Below are 22,552 nucleotides of genomic sequence, written 5' to 3'. Positions count from 1 at the left end.
TTTAGTGCTGAATGAGTGTTAAAGATACAGGTGTTAAAGATACAGGCACTTATAATTAACACATTTCTGCTCTTATTTACAGGAAAGTTGTGCATAGAGGTCACACCACAGAGCAAGATTGTATGGATTTCAGAAACTCTTTGCATTGGTTGTGGTATTTGCATTAAGGTAATACATGTATTCCTATTTATTGGATCAGCTGTTGCATCTATATAATGCTTTAAGTTTAAACATTTTGTTTCAATTTCCAGTGATTGCGTATGACAGATTTAATAAGTACATTTTCCCCTTTCTTAAGTGTATCAGAAACTTGAACTAAGTTTCTTACAGGCAATAAAGATAAAGAAGGTACCCCCTATTATTGTTTTCAGGTCCAAGAGAGAGGGGAAGGGAACAGGCAAAGACTATACAGAGTCCTCTAGCTGACCTATATTTCCTTAAAAAGTAGCCTATGGCTTACAAGTGCCCCACGAGTAGTTTCTAGCAAGTTTTTTTATAACAGCCCTCTTGTATAAAAGTTGTAAAAAAAAATTGCATGGTTAAAAATGGAGAGCTTTTAAAGAAAACTAAATGAGAAAACCAGTCTTTGCGAGTACACATTTTAGCTTCTGTTAAAATGAAATGTTGAGCAGCATTTAAATATACTCCAAAGAAACAAGTAAAATTCCAGCAATAGTACATGTATCTGTTTTGAAACTTGGCAGCTTCACCATCTCTGTTCCTCTGTTTTTGGACGTTGGACCAGTGAGGTCTGCTGACCGTCAAACATAGCTATCTATGCCCTACCTTTTCTGGATGTTCATCTCCACACGGTCATTAGGGTAGCCCTAGATCCAACTAAGGTGTAGGGCTTTCAAACCCTGCAACAACTCCTGAATATGCAGGCTTTGATTCCGATGTGTACGGCATTAGCAGTACTTCAGCCTTGGTGGATTTTAGGCTGTTTGTCCTGATGGACTCCTGCATTTTACTGGTACCCTTTACTGTATGGCAGATTCATCCCCCACTATGGATCCTAGTACTCGGTGGGTAAATAGCTGAAAACGTTCTAGGAGCAGTCTGACACCGTGAGATAAGCAATCTGTAGAAACATGGAGCCTTACCAAACTTTAAGTAGCATATTCATCAGGCACCTCTTCAAGGAGGACGTATAGCAGAACCACGTATGACCAGTCTGCACTTCCTAGATCTATATGAAAGGTGCTGCGGTAGACTAGCTTCAGTTGCCTAAGGGTGTATGACATACACATTCTTCTGTCCCCACTGGACATGATTGAGTTGGACTCTTCATTTGGTATTTTGGTACCCTGTTGGTTTAGAATTGGAATGTTGAGAAAGTGTTTTATTCCAGATAATTCTTTAAGAGTTCTTTATTGTACAAATCAGCCTTTTCTTTGAGATTGTTGGCTTGGTGCTGTACTGTACATATGTAATCTGAATTAGTAGCTGGCTCCTCGAAATCCTATTACTTTAACCAGCAGAGTGTGTGTATCTGAATGCTGCAAATTCATCCTGCTGTTGTAGTGTAGTAGATTGTGGGAGCAACATTTTTAAATGTCCCACAGCATTTGTGGACCTGCATCTGTGCCTATAATATACATTCTCGAACTGTGCCTAAAATGTACATTCTCTGATCTGAACACTTGGTTGGGATTTAATTTGACTTGCTGGAAAGCATCAGAATTCACAAAGATATTCTGTACACTGTGTGATGAAACATTTGCCTGTTATTTCCATGATCAGACCGATTTGTTTTGAAGGCTTTGATCTGTGTAGACTTTTACCTATAAGGATCCTGTTCACCTGAAAGTGCCCCTCTTTAATATAAAGCAAGTGTTTATGGATTTCTTTTTAGCATGCTCTGTTCATCCTTAAACACACAGGTATGTTTTTGACACGTGAGAATCATATTCGCATCTGTAGATGACAATATAATTTATTTTTGTAGTTCTTGATCATTGTAACATTTTGTTTCAGAAATGTCCATTTGGAGCCTTGTCTATCGTAAACTTGCCAAGCAACTTGGCAAAAGAAACCACGCACCGATACTGTGCCAATGCCTTTAAACTTCACAGGTATGTACTTTTTTTTATTCGTACCTCTTTGACTCAGTGGTATCGAGCTGACTTTAAGTTGGAAATTATACCTTTCCTAGTGGAATAGTGACATAGCCCTCCTGCGTTTTGTAGGTCTCCTGCACTGCAGCTACTCATTTGTGAATATTGTCTATCATTTTAAAAAGAAGGATTTCAGTAAATTAAATCACCTGCTTTAATGATTTCCTTTTGAAATTTGTTTGCAGAATATTAGTAAGAATGTTTATATGGTGAAAGTAAGAACCAATGTTTTCTTTATAGGCACAAAGCTTCAAGGTGGCGGATGCCATTGTATTGCTATTGCATTTATATAGCGCTTAATACCCTGGTGAAACGCAAAAGTGAACTGATAACAAACTCCACCTTGAGTGATTGCTTGATTGAAAGAGTGCTGAATTGCATTATAGCATGTGTGATCAATGCTTTGTTGTGTCTGGGTGGCTCATGTTGTGCTCTAATTGTCTTATGCCACAGCTCCTTGGCATGTGATGGTAGGAAATGTACAAGGTACACAAGACTTGCAAATTACATTAGTTTCCCCTGAGTATGTCTGTGCCTGATTTGAAAGGGTCTCTATGGAATCCACTCACAAGTTTAAGAGCAGGAAGTTGTCTATGGCATGTCCTGCAAAAGGCAATAATGGTAGATTCTTTATATATTCCCCTAGAGATACAGATGAGCAATTCAAGCTATGCACTCAATAAGGCTTGCCATGCTAAGTGATCTCACTTCATCGCTGAGCAGCAAAGAGTAATCCACAGACATAGTAATGCTCTTTAGAAGCTTCTCAGAAGTGACCGAGTGGCCTACTAGAGTGCACTGACTCCAGAAAGGCTAGTTTAAACCTTCTATGGGGTCCGTTCAGGAGTGACAGAGGAGTAGCCCCTTGTAGACACTAGTTATAGGCACATATTTTAAGAAATAAGACCTCCGTCATTTACTTAATAGCAGGCATTATAAATGTGTACCTATGAGAACACCCCTTATTGCTCTGACATCCTCTCTGCACGTGATATAGATCCTGTAGGCCTGAAAAATCATCATTTTTGCTCACTAGTGATGACTGGTTTCACTTGAAGAGTCATCTCATCATTGATTCTCTTTGTTGTATACAAGGCCATAATGCTGTTCTCACGTCTGGCTTTCATTGTTTTCTCTGCCTGACCAGGTTTTAGTGCTGCACTGTCATGTCATATAGCAGAAATTAAAGATTTTGAGACAAATTGGTCTTCCTACTTGTTGTTCCTGTGGGGTAACCCTTTTACAGCAAGGAAATAATTCAGGGATTCAATGATTATATAATTCTAATGCCAAGACCGTACAATAAACATTCTCCCCATAGTGTCCATCAAGGAGCAGTGGGGGCAAGACCTGAGAAAGTGCCATAGTGCAACAAGAACAATGGGTCTATGGAGTCTACTCGTCTGCAGAGGAGAAACGACCCAAGGATTACTTTTGGTCTGTGAAATTCCCCCAGAAGCATTGAAGACACAACTCAAAGAATCTCAAATTCCTTAGTAGAGGGACCACTGTTTACTGCACAGAAGAGGTTACTGCATAACCAAAGGAAGTCAGACACAACCTCCTGATTATCACATTAACCCCAGTAGATGGTCTTTGTTGTCCACCCATAAGTCGTGCAGGCGCAGCCAAACTAATTCAGGGCACTTAAGTAGAGGCCCTGTGGCGTACTACTGAAAAAGGTATAGGTGCAACAAAGGAAATGCGGACAATGCTGAAGATGATTATCTGTGTACTACCTACAAGGGGTCCAACTACTTAACTACTGCATCACTCTTCTCTCCTGAGTTTAAGATCCATTTGCTGATTTATCAGATATTCTTATGGTACTTTGCTCTTCATTGGGAAGTGCTCTTTATTAAACTTTTGCTGCCTCTGACATATTTTCTAAAATATGTATGAGTAGAAACCGAGGGAGAAGAGTGCTCCATTAAAGGGTGTCAATGTTAATTTACATTCTAAGCATAACTGCCTGTGTTCTATTTTTTAAGATGGAAACTGGAGTTGGTCTGTACCTAGGTGTTTTGCTGTCTAGTTCGTGGCCTAAATGCCATCCTTGTAAGAAAGTAACTTTTTTGCAAACCCATTCCCTCCCTGTAGGACCATGTACTTTGTTACGGTCTGTGAGCTGCATGTTTGGTCTTTCTTGAGTAGTAAAAGTAACTTGTCCACTTAAGAGAAAACAGGGTTGTTGTGACAGCAAAACCTAAAGAGAGCAGCAAAAATGTAAGAAAATAAAGTCTGTATGATGTCTGATTTAATTTGACCACTTGGATCCTACCTTACTAGAAGCCCTCATAGGTGTGTAATTTAATGAAATGTCTACTTGTCCATGGGGCAGGTTGCTTCATAAATCAACTTGTCCTGTAACAAAATCCACTTGTCCCTTTTGTGCCATTTAATGCGGCAACAAATCATGGCAGCAATCTCCTTGTATAAGAGCACTGATATTGCCTCTCTGATGCCAGGGTTCATACCATAGTAGGGTTTGAATACTAGCCCTTCCCTTATGTTGCAACGTTCTCGCACATCTACATACATACATAGCGTTAAGAAATAGGTACATGGTTGGAATGCCCTATTGAGTCTGTGCAAACCTACTACCTTGCATGTTTTAAGGGTTTTCACCAACTCTCCTCTAATCTTTTCCCTTACCGAGAAAGGTTGGAACTTTACTCCTGACAGTGGCAAATGTGAACCTTCTTCCAGGGTTGGGAAAGAGCGGTTGGAGGATAAGTTGCAAACACTCAGTTTTGCACATGAGCAAATCTACACACGTATATTTGCTAATACTAAAATGCAGTTCACAAATATTTTCTAAGAGTACTATTTCTTGGCCTACTTCTGTAAATTCTTGTGAATTCACAAAAGTTGTATATCTCCACTTAACGCGAGGACATGTACTGTGGATGCCCTTTTTAGACTTTCTTTATTAATTAGGCCCCTAATTAGGTCTGGCGTTAACCATGGTCTTTTGTGTTTATTAAAATTGTCTCTCTCCCTATCAGCTGACTTAACTGTGAGTGGCCGCATTCTGCTCTTTCACAAGGAGCATATCATCGCACAAAGTAGTTTTGTTCAGTGCCAGGAACTACTGGGGCAATATGTGCTTGTTGAGACCATAAACAATTTTTATTTTGCCAATGTTTGTTATAATGGTGCAGACCCAGCAGCTCCCACACCAATAGAGTTTTACTAAAACCATGCCAAAACAAGTCACACATTGACAAAACCAAAACGATGACCACCAATTTCAGACCTGCCTGGTTTGAAAAGGCTTGTTTATTTTTGTATCCCATAATCTTACTGAAACTAGTTACACTGATTTTCCATTTTGAATATCTTTGGAAAATACTAGCATACACCAACACGTTTAACAAATGATGCTGTAAATAAATGATACCCACAATTTTACAGTAGTTTAGCTAAATTTTATTTTCTCCTACTTGCATTTCTTTGTGAACATTTTCTTTTGAAAGCAAAGACTCATTCTTTCAAGCTTCTGCAAATGTTTGCATCTAATCAGAGAGCATTCTTGGAGCATTGTACATAGCCTCATTTTGCTAAACTTTCAAAGCGTGTGTACACATTTTTATACTGGTACCACTGTCCGTAGTGCAGTCCGGGCTTACATTTACTTAGAGCGCTCAGCCTAATGATAAAGGCTTAGCATTAATGAACCAGAAATATAAGTTTGAACAGTATTAACACATGGGCACAAATATTACCGTAACTGCAGATAGTGACCGTCCCTGATCCATAACGTGTTAATGTAATTCAGCCAAAGGGTTTGTGCTGTTGTGGGTTGGGCCTACTTGTCCCAAATACAAAAGCCACGTTAAAACTTGTCGCCCGCCCTTTACCTCAAACAATATCCTCGACGTCCTGCTATATGAATGCATTATCCCTGAGTCCTGACCTTACTAGAAGGCCAGAGTTTTGGCTGAAGTCTTCATTAACTTCTCCATCTCTTGACTTGCATGCTAATCATAGCAGTTGCATAGAAAGAAAATGTTTTAACTGTATTGTAAACCTGTTTTATTGGGCTTTATCCAGGTTGCCTATCCCCCGTCCTGGTGAAGTGTTGGGTTTGGTTGGCACCAACGGTATTGGCAAATCAACCGCTTTGAAAATTTTAGCAGGAAAGCAGAAGCCAAACCTTGGGAAGTATGATGTAAGTTGATAAAACATATTTAATTGTAAGTGCAGTTATGTATTGTTTTGCTAGTGCCATTTAGTTGGGTTTATTGGATTCAGTGTTTGTAAAACATAATTGGGCTGCAGATACCTACGTTTTTCTATTGCTTTTCCACCTTCTGCCAATATCTACACTTAGAAACCCGTGTGGGTGCCCTGTTTTTGCATGAACCGGGCTACACCAGTGTACCTGGTGATCCGTCATAAATATTTTTCCATGAAAAACCACACTTAAATCCACAGCTATGTTCTTCAGATAAGTCTTTCATTCGTAAGTATTTTGAAAATGTTTAGAATTAAGATTACGAAACTCACAAATCACACATGCTGTTAAAAGATGCTATTTGAAAAATGAGCAGAATGTTAATTCTGAAAGTGATGTTTTCTAACCTCCTGTAGGATCCACCAGATTGGCAGGAAATTTTGACCTATTTTAGAGGATCGGAGTTGCAGAATTATTTCACCAAAATCTTGGAGGATGACCTAAAAGCAATCATAAAGCCCCAGTATGTGGACCAGATCCCAAAGGCTGCAAAGGTTGGTGCAATGGTGCAAATGAAAATTAATTGAACAGTTGCTTCATATAAGTGTGGAGTCTGTTATCACTGGTTAGTTGTTTTGCCTTTGTCTTTGATGTTTTACGGTGCTGGTAGCTGGAAGTCCTCTCAAAGTCTTTGATGCCCATGTTTTTCTGACTAGCCCTATTTATTTTCTCCCAATAATTATGCAGGTCTACGATCAGTTCTCTTATCTTTTATTATGTCATTAGAGCTGTGCGTTGATGAAGGGTACATTTTAGGGTCTAACCCCCCCTCCTGGGTGTAGCTGCCCCTTTTCTCCAGTTATGTGGTGACTGGTGTCCATGGTTGTCTTTTTGCCACTATCCCAATTTGGAGAATTCATATGTACTCTTCCCAGTTAATGGTGCGTCTAGGCCTCACAGCTGGGTTCCATGTTCTTCTGTTTGCGTGTTGTGTTCACATGTTCTTGCTGATGGGAGCTCCTTTTATTTATTTTTTTGCAGTCTGCCAGTGTCTGGGATTGCCATGCCAGCCTATGCATACTTCTGCTTTGCGCTCCCTCCTTGAAACCTGGTCTGCCTGGTGGGATGACTCTGGCAGGTTTTCCCTTTGTTTATTGCAGATTTCTTTTTCTACCCCTTTTCCTGTGTTGCTACTGCTCACCAAGGAAACTGTAGCATGTGCTGGTCTCAAACACTGAGTCTACACACTCCCCTTCCCTTTTCTTCTGGACTGACCTCCGATTCCTCCTTTAACCTGGAAAACGTGGGCAACCGAGAGAATGTGCTCCCCACCTCAGCCGCCAAAAGTGGAATAAATGCATATTCCCTTTCGAAGCTTACATGGTACTTCTTTGGATATTTTGGAGGCTCTGCCACCAATGCAGAGCACGTGTTGCCACGAACTGAACTTCTGTTGCTTTACTCCCTCCAGACTGGATCTAAGCCTGGATTCCGGGGGGATATTAATGTCTGCCTTCATAAAAAGCTTGCCTACATCTACCAGGAGGGGAAGTTCTCTGATCTCACAAAGACCTGCACAAGGTCCAGCTGACTGGAGAGTGACTCCGAGTAACAAGACACTCTAGTCTAACTGGCAAGACGAAAGAAAAGGACCAAAACAGACATTATCACGATTGTGGAATTGCAGTGTTGCCTACATTTATCCAGTAAGAAAAAACAATGGTCCAAGACCCTAATTCTTTTCAGCCTGATTCAATCAGTGTATATTCATACAATGGGAATGTTCCTGGGCGTTCCAACAAGATCCGCTCCAAATCAATTATTTCACATAGTCAAACAATTATATATATATATATATATATATATATATATATATATATATATATATATATATATATATATATATGCCACTACAACAGCAATTCAGAGTACAATATTAATTTATTGTCTCTACACAAGTGGATGGGAATATACAAAAATATTTTTTGCTTTTTTGAAGTAAGAAGGTTGCCCTAAAAGGCGTGCACAAAGAAGTGATCAAAAGAGTGTACGGTGAATAAGGAAAAGAAAAATCAAAGTAATAGGATAAAAGTGTTCACATTTTAATTCTATATTCACGGTCTCACAATTTTCCATGTCAAAGCCTGGTGCACAAAATAATGTTGAATACCAAATGGTGTCAGTATAAATCAAACTCAGACAACCAAGTCAATTATTTGTGGACTTTTTGGCAAGTGTGGATCCTAGGTTAAAAAAGTATTGTCGACGTTTCGACTCGACTTATGGTCAGCCGGTAAGTTAAACCTGGACCGTGCAAGTCTTCCTCAGGACAACTGGTTGGGCAACCAAGGGTTAAAGATGACCCTATAAAGAATAAAAAGGGGTGGGGGGATTACCCTGTTGTAGTGATATAAACTAAAACTAAATAGAAACTCCCCTTCGGGCAGTATGCTTACCCAAGGGAGCAGAAGCCGAACCCAGTGTATCTTCGGATCAGCCAAGTAGGAATAATTCCTGCAATACATAATGATGTAAACTAAGGACTGCTCATCATAGAGACCTATATGCGCCAATTAATCGCATGGGTCTGTCCATAAGATTACCTTATTTGAGTAGGGAGATTCAAACATCCATCAACATGTCGTCCAATCTTACGTTGCAGAAATGAATTCCAATTGGATGTAGTGAGAACTCAATCCCTGTCCCCAATGGTCGTAGAGCTGTTTAAAAGACAGAGGGGGATTTATGTAATAGAAATTCGCCAAAAGCAATGTTTTGGCATTTATTAATTGCGCTGTTTCGACACTTGATAATTGCAAAACATAGGTTAAGTTACCTTAAACTCAACACTTCAATCGGGAGAGGCTCCTGTTGTGCACCGATCAGGAAGCTGTATGACAAAAAAGGGGGAGGGGGAGGAGTGATAACTGATTACAAGAGGGGTTTTATTATCGTCAAGTTGACTGAACATTTCACCCCCTAGCATCAACACACGTTGGGAGAGACTGGTCCTTACCCATATTTGCGCGGTTCCTGTTTTCCATTGGTGATCTCGAGTGAGGATTCCCAAACGCTTCCGCATCAAGCGGTGCCTCAGTCTCTCTGTGATTAAGTAGTGAAAATGGACGACAGACTATGCGTCCAGATGATATGCATTGAATGAGTGAAATTGGGTTTTTTTATTATGCGGGCAGATTCCTGATCCTACTAATTCTAACTTGTGAGCACACCACCGAAAAACGGGGGGGCACACAGTTATGAGAAAATAGCGATCAAATCGCTAGGAATTTGCGCGCCATTTTGGATAGGGAGGCTACAGATACAGTAGTTGAGTAATGAAAAAGGACGACAGACTATGCGTCCAGGAGATATACATTTATCAAATAAAATTAGGTTAATTACTTTGAATTTAGATTATGAGGGCCGGAGCCGGAACCTCCTAATTTCAACGTGTGAGCACACCACCGAAAAGAACGGGGGGCCCCACAAATATTATGAAAAAATATCGATCACATCGCTAGGAACCTACGCGCCATATTGGAATGTCTCGAAGGTACAGTGGGGCCCGACATTTCGTGGAACCTAATGTGTCATTCTAAAGGAGTGATAGGTTGATCCAGTATGGTCAATTTTGCTGTATCATGTGATTGGTAACATTCCTATACCCTGCGATAAAAACATTAGCATAAGTATAATATACAATAAACCATTAGTGATGCTTGCATTGGGCTATTACAGGATCAACCTATCACTCCTTTAGAATGACACATTAGGTTCCACGAAATGTCGGGACCCACTGTACCTTCGAGACATTCCAATATGGCGCGTAAGTTCCTAGCGATTTGATTGCTATTTTTTCATAATATTTGTGGGGCCCCCCGTTCTTTTCGGTGGTGTGCTCACACGTTGAAATTAGGAGGTTCCGGCTCCGGCCCTCATAACCTAAATTCAAAGTAATGAACCTAATTTTATTTGATAAATGCATACTCCTGGACGCATAGTCTGTCGTCCTTTTTCATTACTCAACTACTGTATTTGTAGCCTCCCTATCCAAAATGGCGCGCAAGTTCCTAGCGATGTGATCGCTATTTTCTCATAACTGTGTGGCCCCCCGCTTTTCGGTGGTGTGCTCACAAGTTGGAATTAGTAGGATCCGGAATCAGCCCGCATAATAAAAAAAAAACAAAAAAAGAGGCACTGCCCGAGGTGACTTGTAAGGGGCACTTCTTTAAGAAACATGTCATCCAGGATGATGCTCTCCCTTGACGGCCTAGGTTATCCAACTTCTCCAAGAGAACTCTAAAAAGAGTTTTGGGACCGGTATGGGCTGATGTAATTTGCTCAGAGTATAAAGTGGCTTGAGCAGCTCTGCATAGACAGTTATAGTTTCTCAATTCTGTTTTATATTTGAGCTTACTCTCCTCATCATAAAAGAGCCCCTAGGACCTCTTCAGGCACTTGCATCTTGTTTACTCCACCCATTGTTCCTTGGTGACCCAAGGGGCTGGATCTGACTGGATAATTGAGTTTAGCTGGCAGGACTGTGTCCAGTCGTTGTGGGAAACTGGGCTTTTGTTGCAGTAGTCCCCCCACTTGAAACCCCCCCCCCTTCAAGCTCCTAGATGCTGATTTTCGACTGACAGTGCACAGTCCTGTAACCCAGACCTCCGTGCCAGTGCTCCTTCCTTAAAACAAAGTGATGTATGATAACAAAGTGATGTATGATAATTTGACAAATGGCTAAGGACTTTAGCAGCCCTGTAAGTCCTTATTAAATGGTAACCCTGGTACATTAGGCAGGTGTGCTACAGAGGATTCCTGAGGGCTGCAGCATATCTTATGGCACCCAAAGGGACCCACACACATTCCACACAGACTGCTATTGCAGACTGCGTGACCTGGTGTAGGGAACTTTTTTTGTTTGTTATTGTTGCAGTACTCCCACCCGCACACACACACACACACTTTTTGACTGGTAATTGATGTAACTTTGACTGAAGTGCACAGGGTTCCTCCTAACCAGGTCCCCAGTGGAAGTCTCCCTTCATGGTCCCCCTTCCCTCCCCCCCCCCCCCCCCTCTCCCTGCCAGAACTTTACAATTGTTGTCCCCCCCCCCCCCCCCCCCCCCCCCCCCCCCCCCCCCAATTGACAAAACCTTTAGTGCCCTTGGAAAGTCCTTAGTAAATAATACCCCTGTTGCCTAAGGCCCGAGTTACTGAAGAAGGTCCCTAAGGGCAGCAGCACAAATTATACCACTTAGCACTTGCAAGGCTGCATGTCCTGGAGCTGACAAGTGAGAACTCTGCATGTCGCAGATCTTTGTGCCATGTCTCCTTAAACTGTGTGCAATATTTGTAGGTCACCCCTAAAGCTGGCCTCACAGCACCAAGGCAGGGTGCTGAAGTTTGCATGCATGAAGAGATATGTCTGTGTGCTGGTCAATCCTATTACTGCCATTAAAAGTGACCAGCACAGCCATTTTTAAAATATGTTATGGACACTGAAGAAAACGGGTTCCCCAGCTACATGATGGCTTCACTGAAGTTAGGGATGTTTGATATCAAACATCTCATATTGATGAATCCACACTGATTCCAGTGATGGATTTACCAATAGGTGCATTCAAAGGGCACCTTAGAGGTGCATCTTGAACACCTACGGGCCACTGGTGTACTTGCTGATTGGTTTCTGCCAGCCGAGACACTGTTCTGAACTCCTAGGGTGAGACCCTTTTGCTGTCAGGAGACCCAGAACAAAAACCTGTCCGGAAAGAGGGTGTAAATTCCCCCCCCCCCCCCCCCCCCCCGGGGTTCCCCACCATCACACACACACCCAGGATAACCTGCTGATTAGCCTACCTGGGGCGGCAAACGTTAAAGAGCTGCCGCCTTTGGAATGCGAAGCTGGCTCACGGGAGAGAAAAACGAAAGGGTATGATGGACGGAGTGTTGAACAATGCAAGCGCTCACCCGCAGTCAACTGATCTGGGTTTAATCCATCATCATTTTTTAGCTCACTCCGCCATCCCAGTTCAGACATGGCCATATGTAAATCAGTCTGACCCTGTGCCTCATGGGAACTGTCCAGCCCAAACTGCCAAGCCACCCCTCCTTGTCTAGACCCTCCTAGGCACTTGGGCAGGAGGGAAGATTAGCTAGTCAGGCTACTACAACCTCTAAGGTGGGCTAAACTGAGGTGAATTCGATTTTTCCGAAGTAGTCGTCATTGTGAAGGCATATTTAGGAGTTCTGGGATGGGGTATGCCCACTTCAAACAGGAAGTGGTCATACAGGGGGAGTAGTGACCACAAGGGTCAGTAGCCCGTTGGCTCCTACCCTAAACTCCTCACACCCCTAAATTCAGTATTTAGGTAAGCCTCTGGCACGAGAAGAGTAGATCCTGACGACTTAAGAAGAGAGGACACAAGATTTGCAGAGGGGAGATAAGAAGCAGCTGACCTTGTACCAACCCTTCCGGCATGTCTGTATCCCTTGTCAAAAACTGCGCCAATGTCGACTTGACCTGCAGCTGTGAACTACAGAAACGTAGGAGACCCATCTGTCTTTGAAAAAGACCAAGACCTTCTGTGAAAAGCGGACCTGTCTCCTGCATCTTTCAGAAACTCTGAAGCAAAGACTGAGACCTCAGGAATCCCCAAAACCTGACACCGAAGCCACCACTTCACCAGTCGCCGCCAGCTTGAGTTGAAGTTGGCCAGCGGTATCAACTAGGTCCCCCACCCCTCCAGAGCTGGGGTCCATTGTGGTTTTGACCCTCGTAAACAGTCTGATTGTCGCCTTAAGCCTCTACTCACAGGCTCCTGCTACCACAACTGCTACCTGTAAGAAAAACACCTAAACCACCTCTGCATCTGTTAGCCCCCGGGACATGGAGAAGAGTATCAACGGTGTACCTACGTCCCCAAGCATCATTACGCCAGAGCCTGTTGTTCAACTCGACTGGTCTTCCAGCGAGGGCCTGCAGCTTCCTTTTGCCATGACCGATCTCCATAGAAAACCACTGGGCTCAGTACACTGTTTGGCACCCTGCACCCAGCTGCCCTTGTGGATGGTGGTGGTGTACTGTTGGTGCTGCATTGGACGTTGCCAACCACTCTGCTTAACTCCTGAAGATTGGTCTTGTAAGTTGCTGTGCTATACCTGTTGGCAGAACTTGTTCTTTCTTCCGTAGAATAACATGGCAGAGGTGTCACACCTGGGATCCGGTAATCCCCGACCAACCGCATCCAGAGGACCCCTGTAGCCTCTATCTGAGGGGTGTCCCACCGCCCAGAGCCAGTAAGGAAAATCTTACACCTCAAGACACTCCCACAGCCTTGGGTGGCCCTTCCTCTGGTATCCAGGCAACTCCCAGCTTCCCATCTTACTTCTCCAACTGGCGGTCACCTCCAGAAGATCTTCGTGCCCGAGCCTGCAGTGTTTTTGTGACTGGAGATTCCCAGTTGAAACCAACACAACACTTATCTAGCACCCTGCACCCGGCCGCCGCTGTGGGGGCCCTTTGTCTGCTAACTCAGATCCCCCTTTGCCCTGAGCTAAATTCTAGGAGCTTTCCTCCCACATCCATGTGGCATAGCCATGAGCAGCCAACCAACCGCCAACCCCCCACCCCCCCCCCCCGGATAACATTGGGCCTCAGCACTCGGCACCCGGCTGCTCTAGTACCGCTGAGGGTGCTCATTTGAGTGCATCCTTGACCCTGGGAGAACCCTGGTTCTAACCCTGGAAACTCCACTCCCAAGACTGATCACTCCTCTTTAAACCAATAACTAGATTTTCTCCCATAGAACTGCATTGACTGTTTTTCTGTGGAAAACGTTCTAAGTGTGGAGTTGGAAAGTGTATGAACATCTAGGAAACGTTTTTGAGATTAACTGTTTTACTTACCTTTTGTCCAGGAACTGTCCCAGTGTGATATCATGGCATAATACACTGGGTAGAAAAACTAATCCTGAAAAGTAATCCGAAAGTAATTACAGATGTATTTGTACATATTTACAAAACTGTAAGAAGAAATCATCCAGCTTGCTTTTTAACACTGTCTTCAAAAGTACTATCATATATAAGTCCTGCTTGGTTCTATAAATAAAAATACAACAAAGACATATATTTTTGATACAAACAATTAGTCTGAGTTCAGTCTTTGAGTGTGTGACATCATTTCTTTCCTGAGTTTGTACAATAAAATGCTTAACACCACCCTCTGATAAAGCCTTGCTGCTCGCCCACACTACCACAAATGGAGAGTAAGGTATTATCAACTCTTACCTCTGTAAGCCTTTGTGGATCTACTGGACTCCGTGCACACTATACCTTACTTTGGTATAGTATATACACAGCCAGCTTCCTACACTTGCCGACCTTTGGTCCTGAAGACTGGATTTGTAAGTGTGTTACATACCTGTTTAACCGCAATATTGTTTTACCCATAGGATAAAATTGATCTGGTCTGAAAAATTTCTAAGTGTCGATTTTTCAAAGTGAAGAGTATTATTATCTAAACTTATTTACCTTATTGCGAAGAACTTGGCATTAAGATAAAATACAAAGTATATCTTTTTTCTAAAATTGTTGTGGATCTCCTTTAGTCGTGTGTGCATTTTTGGTTAGGGTTGTGCAATAAATGTCTTGCACTCCTCTGTGTTAGGCCTAAGGCTGCTCGCCCACACTTCCACCAATAGAGCACTTTGGGTTTTACATTGAGCCCCGTCCATTTTTGGGGAACCCCTGAACACTCTGCACAGTATAACTACCTGATGGCTTACTATATATAGAGCCAGCTCTCTAAACCACTCTCCTCTGCGCCAGTTCACTGTACGCTGCGCCTCACTATACATGTGTTGCATTCTTATTTGTAAATATTTCCCTTTTTAATATTATTTTCTATCCATCTGCATATTTCCCTTTTAATAGAATGTATCTTTGTTGTTGCACATGGTGTCAGCTCCTACACTTAAGCCATTTTGTTTGAACAAACTATGTGTTTTGACAGTAGATGCCAGTCTTTATGGTCTAGGGGGTGTGCTTTCGCAACGTTCGGGTAAAGAAGAATGGAATGTTGCATTCGCTTCTAGGTCTTTAAATCTTACTGAAAGACGGTACGCGGTGATCGAAAAGGAATTGTTAGGGTGTGTGTGGACGGTTGAGCACTTCCGGAATTATATTTGGGGTGCAAGTTTTTTGATACGTACTGATCACAAACCTTTGGTGGGTATTCTTTCACCAGGTGGAGGTTTAAAGGCAACCGCTCGGATTGCTAGATTGATGTCGCGTTTGCAGGAATACAATTTTGACATAGAATATGTGCCGGGTAAACTTGATGTGACTGCGGATTGTTTGTCAAGGCTACCGTGTCCCAGTGTCGATGGTGATGGAGATGAGGAAGTAGTGGTTAGTATAACTGAAAGGTTGTCTGAGAAGTACAGTGTTATTTCGGAAGAATTGTGGATGAAAAGCATGAGTGAGGATGCTGTCTTATGTAAAGTGAGAGAATTTGTCAATTTGGGTTGGCCTTCTAAGGATCTTATTCCTGCTGATGTTATGCCTTTTTTCAATGTTGCTGATGAATTGGCCATTGAGGGAGATTTGCTGTTCAGAGCTGGAACATGTATTCCACCTTTCTCTGTAAGGAATGTTATTTTGCAAATGAATGCCACATGGGAATGTCGTCAATGAGAAGATTAATTAGGTCAAATGTTTGGTGGCCTGGAGAAGTTTGTAGATAGGTTTGTTAGAGAATGTCCTGTGTGTATTGAAAGTGATAAGATGTGCAAGTGTGATCCGGCACCTTTGACTCCTGTGAAGTGGCCAGATCATCCGTGGCAGAAATTAGGAATTGATATTGCTGGTCCATTTACTTTTTTGCCGCAGGAGTGTAGATTTGCGATTGTTGCTGTCGATTATCACTCCAAATGGCCCGAGGTCAAACTTGTACCTCATCCCAACACTGAAAGTGTTATTCTCTTTTTGAGAGAGATTTTTCCAAGAGAAGGTTTCCCAGAAATTGTTGTATCTGATAACGGGGTACAGTTTAAATCTTTGAAAATGTCAGAATTCCTGCGTTCATATGGAATAAAATATTGTACTACTGCTTTGTATGAACCGCAAGGAAATGTACAAGTTGAGAGATACAACAGGGTTCTCAAACAAGATATCTTATGGGCACGGAAGTTTGGGGGAATGTGGAAAGAAAAATTGAGGGAAAAGTTGTGGTTGTACCGAATAACGCCTCATGCCACGACGGAGGTTTCACCTTTCCGTTTGTTAAAGGGTAGAGATCCTGTGTCAAATTTGTGTCCTTTGTGGTTCAAGGAGAGTGTTGGTTATCGCATGGTTGATGTGAATGTCAAGGATGTTGCTGAGAAAGTGGAGTTTAAACAAAGCAAATGCAAATGTGATTATGATTCTCGAATGAAAGTCAAACAACCTTCATTTATGGTGGGTGACGTTGTAAGGATTCGTAAACCTGGTTATGTTACCAAGGGTGAGACAAAGTTTGGCAAACCTATGAAGGTTGTGAAGGTTTATCGCAATAGCATTGTTACACAATTTGGTAAGAGGCGGAATGTTAGAAGGGTATCTAAATGTGTATCTTGGTGCTCCGATAGTGGATCTAAATAATGTTGAGCAATATTTTATTGTGTTCAATTGTGTATTCTTTTGTGTAATTTATGTTTTAGATAATTTGAGTTGTTACTTATTTTCTCTTAGGGGGAAAATGTGTTGCATTCTTATTTGTAAATATTTCCCTTTTAATATTATTTTCTATCCATCTGCATATTTCCCTTTTAATAGAATGTATCTTTGTTGTTGCACATGCACACTGTGGAGTAATTCCATTTGGAATGGTGTTGATATGAAATGTACTGGCGTTAGAAAACTGGATGGAACCTGGAGACTGGAGTACTGTGGTGCAACTCAATAAACCTTGGATTTTCTACCTGGATTTATTTCATATTTATTACAAAGTCTCTAATCTAGGCCGCTGTAAACCACTGCACTCCACGCCAGTGCACTCTATACCACTTTACTCAAAAGCCATGCACTCCACTCCAACTACTCTGCACAACTGCACTCTACGCAGCTATACTGTACTGACACACTCTGCCAGAGAATGCTACGCCACTCTATTCTACTCAGCGCCACTGTACTCCGCAAGACTGCCCTCTGAACCACTCTACAGGCCTGCACTCAGCACCACTATACTCTGCAAGATCGCACTCTGCGCTACTCTACTCTGCACCACTACACGCTACGCAACTCTATACCATTGCACTCTGACACTCTACTCCGCAAGACTGCACCCTGTGTCACGGAATTCAAAGCCATTCTACTTTGCCCCATTGAACTCTACTGCACTCTATGCCAGTTCACTCTATTGCACCATAATCCACTCTGCACCACTGCACTCCTTGTCACTTTACCTGCTCCATTCCCTTTTTCCCTGCTCCACTCCGGATTTTCACTCTACTCTGAAACAATCTACGCCACTGCAATGTACTCTGCGCCACTGTACTCTACACCAGTCTGGTCTACCCCACCGTACTCTATGCGAGTGCATTCTACACAGTTTTTCTTTAAACCAATGTACTCTTCGCCACCTCGCTGTACGCCAATCTTCTCTGCACCATTGTACTTAACACCACTTCACTCTGCAACATTACACTCTACGATACTCCATTCTGATTCTCTACTCCACTGAATCTTTACTCCACTCTGACACTCTACTCAACTTTCTGCCACTCTACAACACTGCTCCACTCATAAACGCTCTACGCAACTCCCTCTGTTCCACTCCATGCCCATTTACTCAACTCTGTTCTACAACACACTACTCTACTCTGCCAGTCCACACCACTCTGCAACCCTCTGCTCCAGTCTATGCCCTTCCACTCTACTACACTACTCGACTCTGACAATCCACGCCACTCTGCGCACACTCTCCACACCACTCTGCACATCCTGTATGCCACTGCACTCTACAATCCTCTACTCTACAACACAGTAGGCCCTTCCACTCTACTCACTCCATGACACACCACAACACTCTACACCACTATCCCAATCCACTTGCACAACACTCCATGTCACTCCTTTACCCCACTAACTTTTAGCCGTGTTGACCTGCAGCCATGCTGGTGTACAACATGGCTAAAACATATTGTCAAACCCATTACCTCTTACATAGTCGAGACCTATTGGCTATGCCAATGCTTGTTTTGGTTTAACCTGTGTCACTTCTGGAGAGCTGCTTTCATCCATTATGTAGTCCTAAGCTCTGTCAATATGGTAATTCATCTTTTGGGTTTGTTCTGGCAGGGAAGTGTGGGGAGCATCCTAGACAGAAAAGATGAGACAAAGACCCAGACTACGGTGTGCGCCCAGCTTGGTGAGTATTTTCAGAAACCATTTTAGGGTTTCGGGGGTGCTTCATTTTGCGACATCCTTTTCTAAAAGTACTCAGCAGGCTGCATGTTCTGATCTGTTTAATTTAACCATGGAGACCTACATGACAAATATAACCAGATGAAAGAAAGTCCTTGTGTCTGTTTCCCTACCTTCAGTAAACCCAGCCCTGTATGGACTACACAATTGCCCTTCTTTACCCCAGCCGTTTTCCCCCTCGAACCTCTATAAATTATTTACTGCTTTTCTGTCTTCCAATGCTACTGGAAGGTTGTCCATGCAATCACTGCTCTTTCCACAAACACTTGTGGTCTTACTCCTTTGTTCACATATTGTGATCTGTGGTTCTGTGAATATTCAGATCTTAAAAGTGCTTACGTATTTCTATTATGTTTATTTTCATATTTCTATTATGTTTATTTTCGTATCAATGTGACACTTCTATCAATACAACTTTCACTAATTCCCTCAAGTATAAGAGTTTCAATTCTTGAGCCTTTTCACATAGAATCTGAAGTTTAAACAGTTCACCTTTTTAAGATCCAGTATCTGCACTTTAATCTGTTATGGATGTTCATACCAGGTCCTGTGCCATTAAACTAGAAACCTCCTCTCTCATCCTGTGTACCGGATTCATATAACTTTCATATACACATAGCTATGAAAGCACAAACCACATCATTCTATTTATCCTGCTGCATCAACACTAATGTACCTGTGTGTCGAACAATAAAACACAGAAAAGGTGTTAAATCACTGATAATCGCTCATGGTAGCATTCAACCCCATGTACACAATGGCACCTCTGATTAGACCAAGCCATATGTAAATCATTATTGGTCTTACTCCAATAGGAGCAGCCCAACCGCAACTGCCAAGCCAGACCCTCTGTCTGAACCGAACCACCACCAACCCAAGCCCATTTTTGGCCTGATTGGGATCCTTCAGTCTGGTGCAGCTTGGTTCTAGTGGCACAGTGAGCATGAGACCCGCGTCCGCATTCCCTTGCCCACTCAGGGCAGACTTCACTTACCTGTACAATCGAGTTACTTTACAGAGGTCAAATTCAAGTGCCAGTGTTTTCAAACTAGTAAAATAAAGACCTAGCAATAAAACATGTCACAATGACCTAAAATATCACAAAGCAAATTAAACAAAACGATCCCAAAGTGAAATGCAGTGAAAAACATGTTGCTAAATCTGATAATCCCCCAGTTTCCTTTGTAGAAAAACCACAAGTGTCGAGAAGAAAAACATTAATATATGCAGTTAACCAGAAAAAAAAGCGATGGCAAAATCAAAGTAGTGGAAAACATGACAGACGAGGAAGACGTGTGAAGATGGTCTAAAAGGTGTCAGTCAGAAAAGCTAAAACTACTATTCGTGATCAACCACGAGTAATAAAAGGAATGAAAAGGTGGTGGTTTCTTACACACACAAAGAAAATATATATATATATATATACCACTGAGATGCAGTAAATAATGGTGTTCTTCAACACGAGTAGTAGAGGTGAGGAACATAGCGGCCGCCAGTTGAACGGCCGTTGCTCGGCTGACACATTTCCCCCCCCCCCCCCCCAAGAGATTATTTATTTTTTTATAGTTTGTCATGATGTTCCTGCTAGCTTTCAAATCGGAATCATGATCTAATCCCCCCTATAATCTTTCATACCACCCCATACTCCTTCCTCCACTCTGGCGGATATTCTTTTGGCAATGAAGGACGAAATAACCTGTAGATTTACAGTCTCAGAAAATTATCAAGTCGAGATGACTAGCAGATTCCTAACCACAGAGGCGAACCAGGCAGCAATTCAAACCTCCGGCGAAATACTAACAAAAAAATTAGATGAAGTCACATTAATAACGGAGGCCATGGAGAAAGAAATCCTGATGATGAAGGACTCTATGCGATCGACCGAAGTGGAGGTAGCTAAATTGTCCGCTCAGACCAGCGAATTGAAAGAGGACATTGAACTCTTAGAAAATCATTCACGGTGGAACAACTTAAGGCTTTTAAACGTTCCTGAAGCTTTGGAGGGGTATGATCTTAAGGGGTTTGTGATTTCATTGCTAAAGGGAACGGTCCTGAAAGGAGCGCAAGAAGTGGACCTAGCACACGAAATTCAAAGGGTGCATCGTGATCCCTTTAGAAGGAACCCAGCTAAGCAAAATCCAAGGAAGATTTTGGTTAACTTTTTAACATATTCAGTTAAGGAGCAGATCCTGTCCTTCGCCCTAAAAGAAGGGTCCATTTCTTTTAATAGTTCTAATCCCTTCTCCTTTCAAATCAGACCAGACATTTCTCAGGCACACTGGTGGGGAGCATTGGGTAAAAAATAAAAAACAATCTCATCTCACCTCAGTTTGTAATGCATCATGCCGAGTTGAGGAGTTAGCCATACAGGCCATTCAGGTGGATTGGGAAGATGGCAGGAAACCAAGGTTTAAGGGATAGAAGGAAGATCTTTCTCTTGAACTGTAAGGTGCCCTCGTAGGCAAAGGCTAATCCTTAAATATCTGGAATTATCCCCTGCCCACGTCTGCTTATTGCAAGAGACACATTTGAGTGCAAGAGACACATTTGAGTTCAACAGAAAGCTGTTCAATTTTTTCTAAAGTCCCCTGGATAAAATGTTTCAGTGTGTCTCACCAGACGTCCCTTAGTAGAGGCATAGCAAAATTGGTGAAACATGGCGCTTTATCCTCCATTAAAAGAACTCAAACAGACTCCTCTGGGAGATGGTTAGTTGCCCAAATTACATTAAATGACACGGACGTAGTGTGCCTCGTTTTATGGTCCTAATATTGATGACTCGACCTACTTAAGTTGTAATCAATATTGACACTGGAGTCCCCTCCCTATATATGAAGATTTTAATGTCCTATTGGACCCCATAAAAGATAGGTCTAATCTGAGTCATTATAAAGGCGCCCCAAAGATATTTTATGCATTATTAAACCTGATCCAAGATTTAGATCTTACTGATGTGTGGAGAGTTATGAAGGGTAATCAACAGAGCTTCACGTTCTATAGTAAGAAATACAGTCACTCCTCTAGGATAGATTGTTTTTATAGATAGACAGTTCTTGAATGACCTAGAGGGGATTACCGTTATGCCAAGCCACCTTTCAGACCATGCACCATTGCAGTTTACACTTCAGAGGAAAGGGTTGCAGGTACAGTCTAGATGAACGTTAAAGAGGGCCATGCTTCTTGACCCTGAAGTTATTGAGACTATGAAGTCTTTCTCTTTAGAATTTTTTCAGTTGAATATCGGTTCTTCAACTATGGATTTTATTTGGGATGCATACAAGGCATGCTTAAGGGGGAGATTACATGGTATCATATGCTCTAAGAATAGGGCAGAGGCCTCGGCACTGAAAAATATTGAGGGAAGAATAAGTCAGTTAGAGAAGGACAGAAATGGCTTAAATAATGGGGACTCGGAGCATCTCTTGCAAGTTTTGCAGGACCTTGTCGAGGCTCAACAGGAATAGAGGGAAGCTGGATGCAAGGTGTAGAGCGCAATGGGACACTAGAAATATGCAAAATTTTGAATGAAGAAAAAGGAACCTTACTGGCATGGAAAGCCAGAGTTGACCGTACCAAAAACGATAATAAAGAACTGATTGTTAATGGTAACGGGGAGACATCAAGTAAAAATGAGGATATGCAAACCTGCCTTCTTTCGCTGTTCTCAGACCTCTATAAAGAGGACCTGGCTCCATCCCCTTGTTCCATTCGCTCATGGCTGAGTAATAAACTATTGCCCATCTTGTCTGAGGAGGGTAGGAACAGTTTAGATGCTCCTATCACGGAGGAA

General features: G+C 42.3%; 2 protein-coding genes across 4 annotated transcripts in view; one reads left to right on the top strand and one right to left on the bottom strand.

Annotated features, from left to right (window-relative positions):
* ANAPC10 (anaphase promoting complex subunit 10) overlaps positions 1-22,552 on the bottom strand; it is a 497,529-nt gene that overhangs the window by 271,716 nt on the left and 203,261 nt on the right. The gene's annotated exons all lie outside the window — the stretch shown is intronic.
* The window catches only part of ABCE1 (ATP binding cassette subfamily E member 1), a 172,172-nt gene that overhangs the window by 44,115 nt on the left and 105,505 nt on the right, over positions 1-22,552 (top strand). Inside the window, exons 3-7 of the mRNA XM_086962241.1 lie at positions 83-168; positions 1,978-2,075; positions 6,174-6,291; positions 6,714-6,851; positions 18,637-18,706. Coding sequence (XP_086818367.1) covers positions 83-168; positions 1,978-2,075; positions 6,174-6,291; positions 6,714-6,851; positions 18,637-18,706 — 510 coding nt within the window. The remainder of the gene's footprint in view (positions 1-82; positions 169-1,977; positions 2,076-6,173; positions 6,292-6,713; positions 6,852-18,636; positions 18,707-22,552) is intronic.

The sequence above is a fragment of the Lissotriton vulgaris genome, chromosome 3_1, assembly GCF_964263255.1.
Source record: "Lissotriton vulgaris chromosome 3_1, aLisVul1.2, whole genome shotgun sequence".
In the NCBI taxonomy this organism is placed as follows: Eukaryota; Metazoa; Chordata; class Amphibia; order Caudata; family Salamandridae; genus Lissotriton; species Lissotriton vulgaris.
Note: the sequence above shows the minus strand (reverse complement) of the source record. Positions and strands in the feature narration are given on the sequence as shown.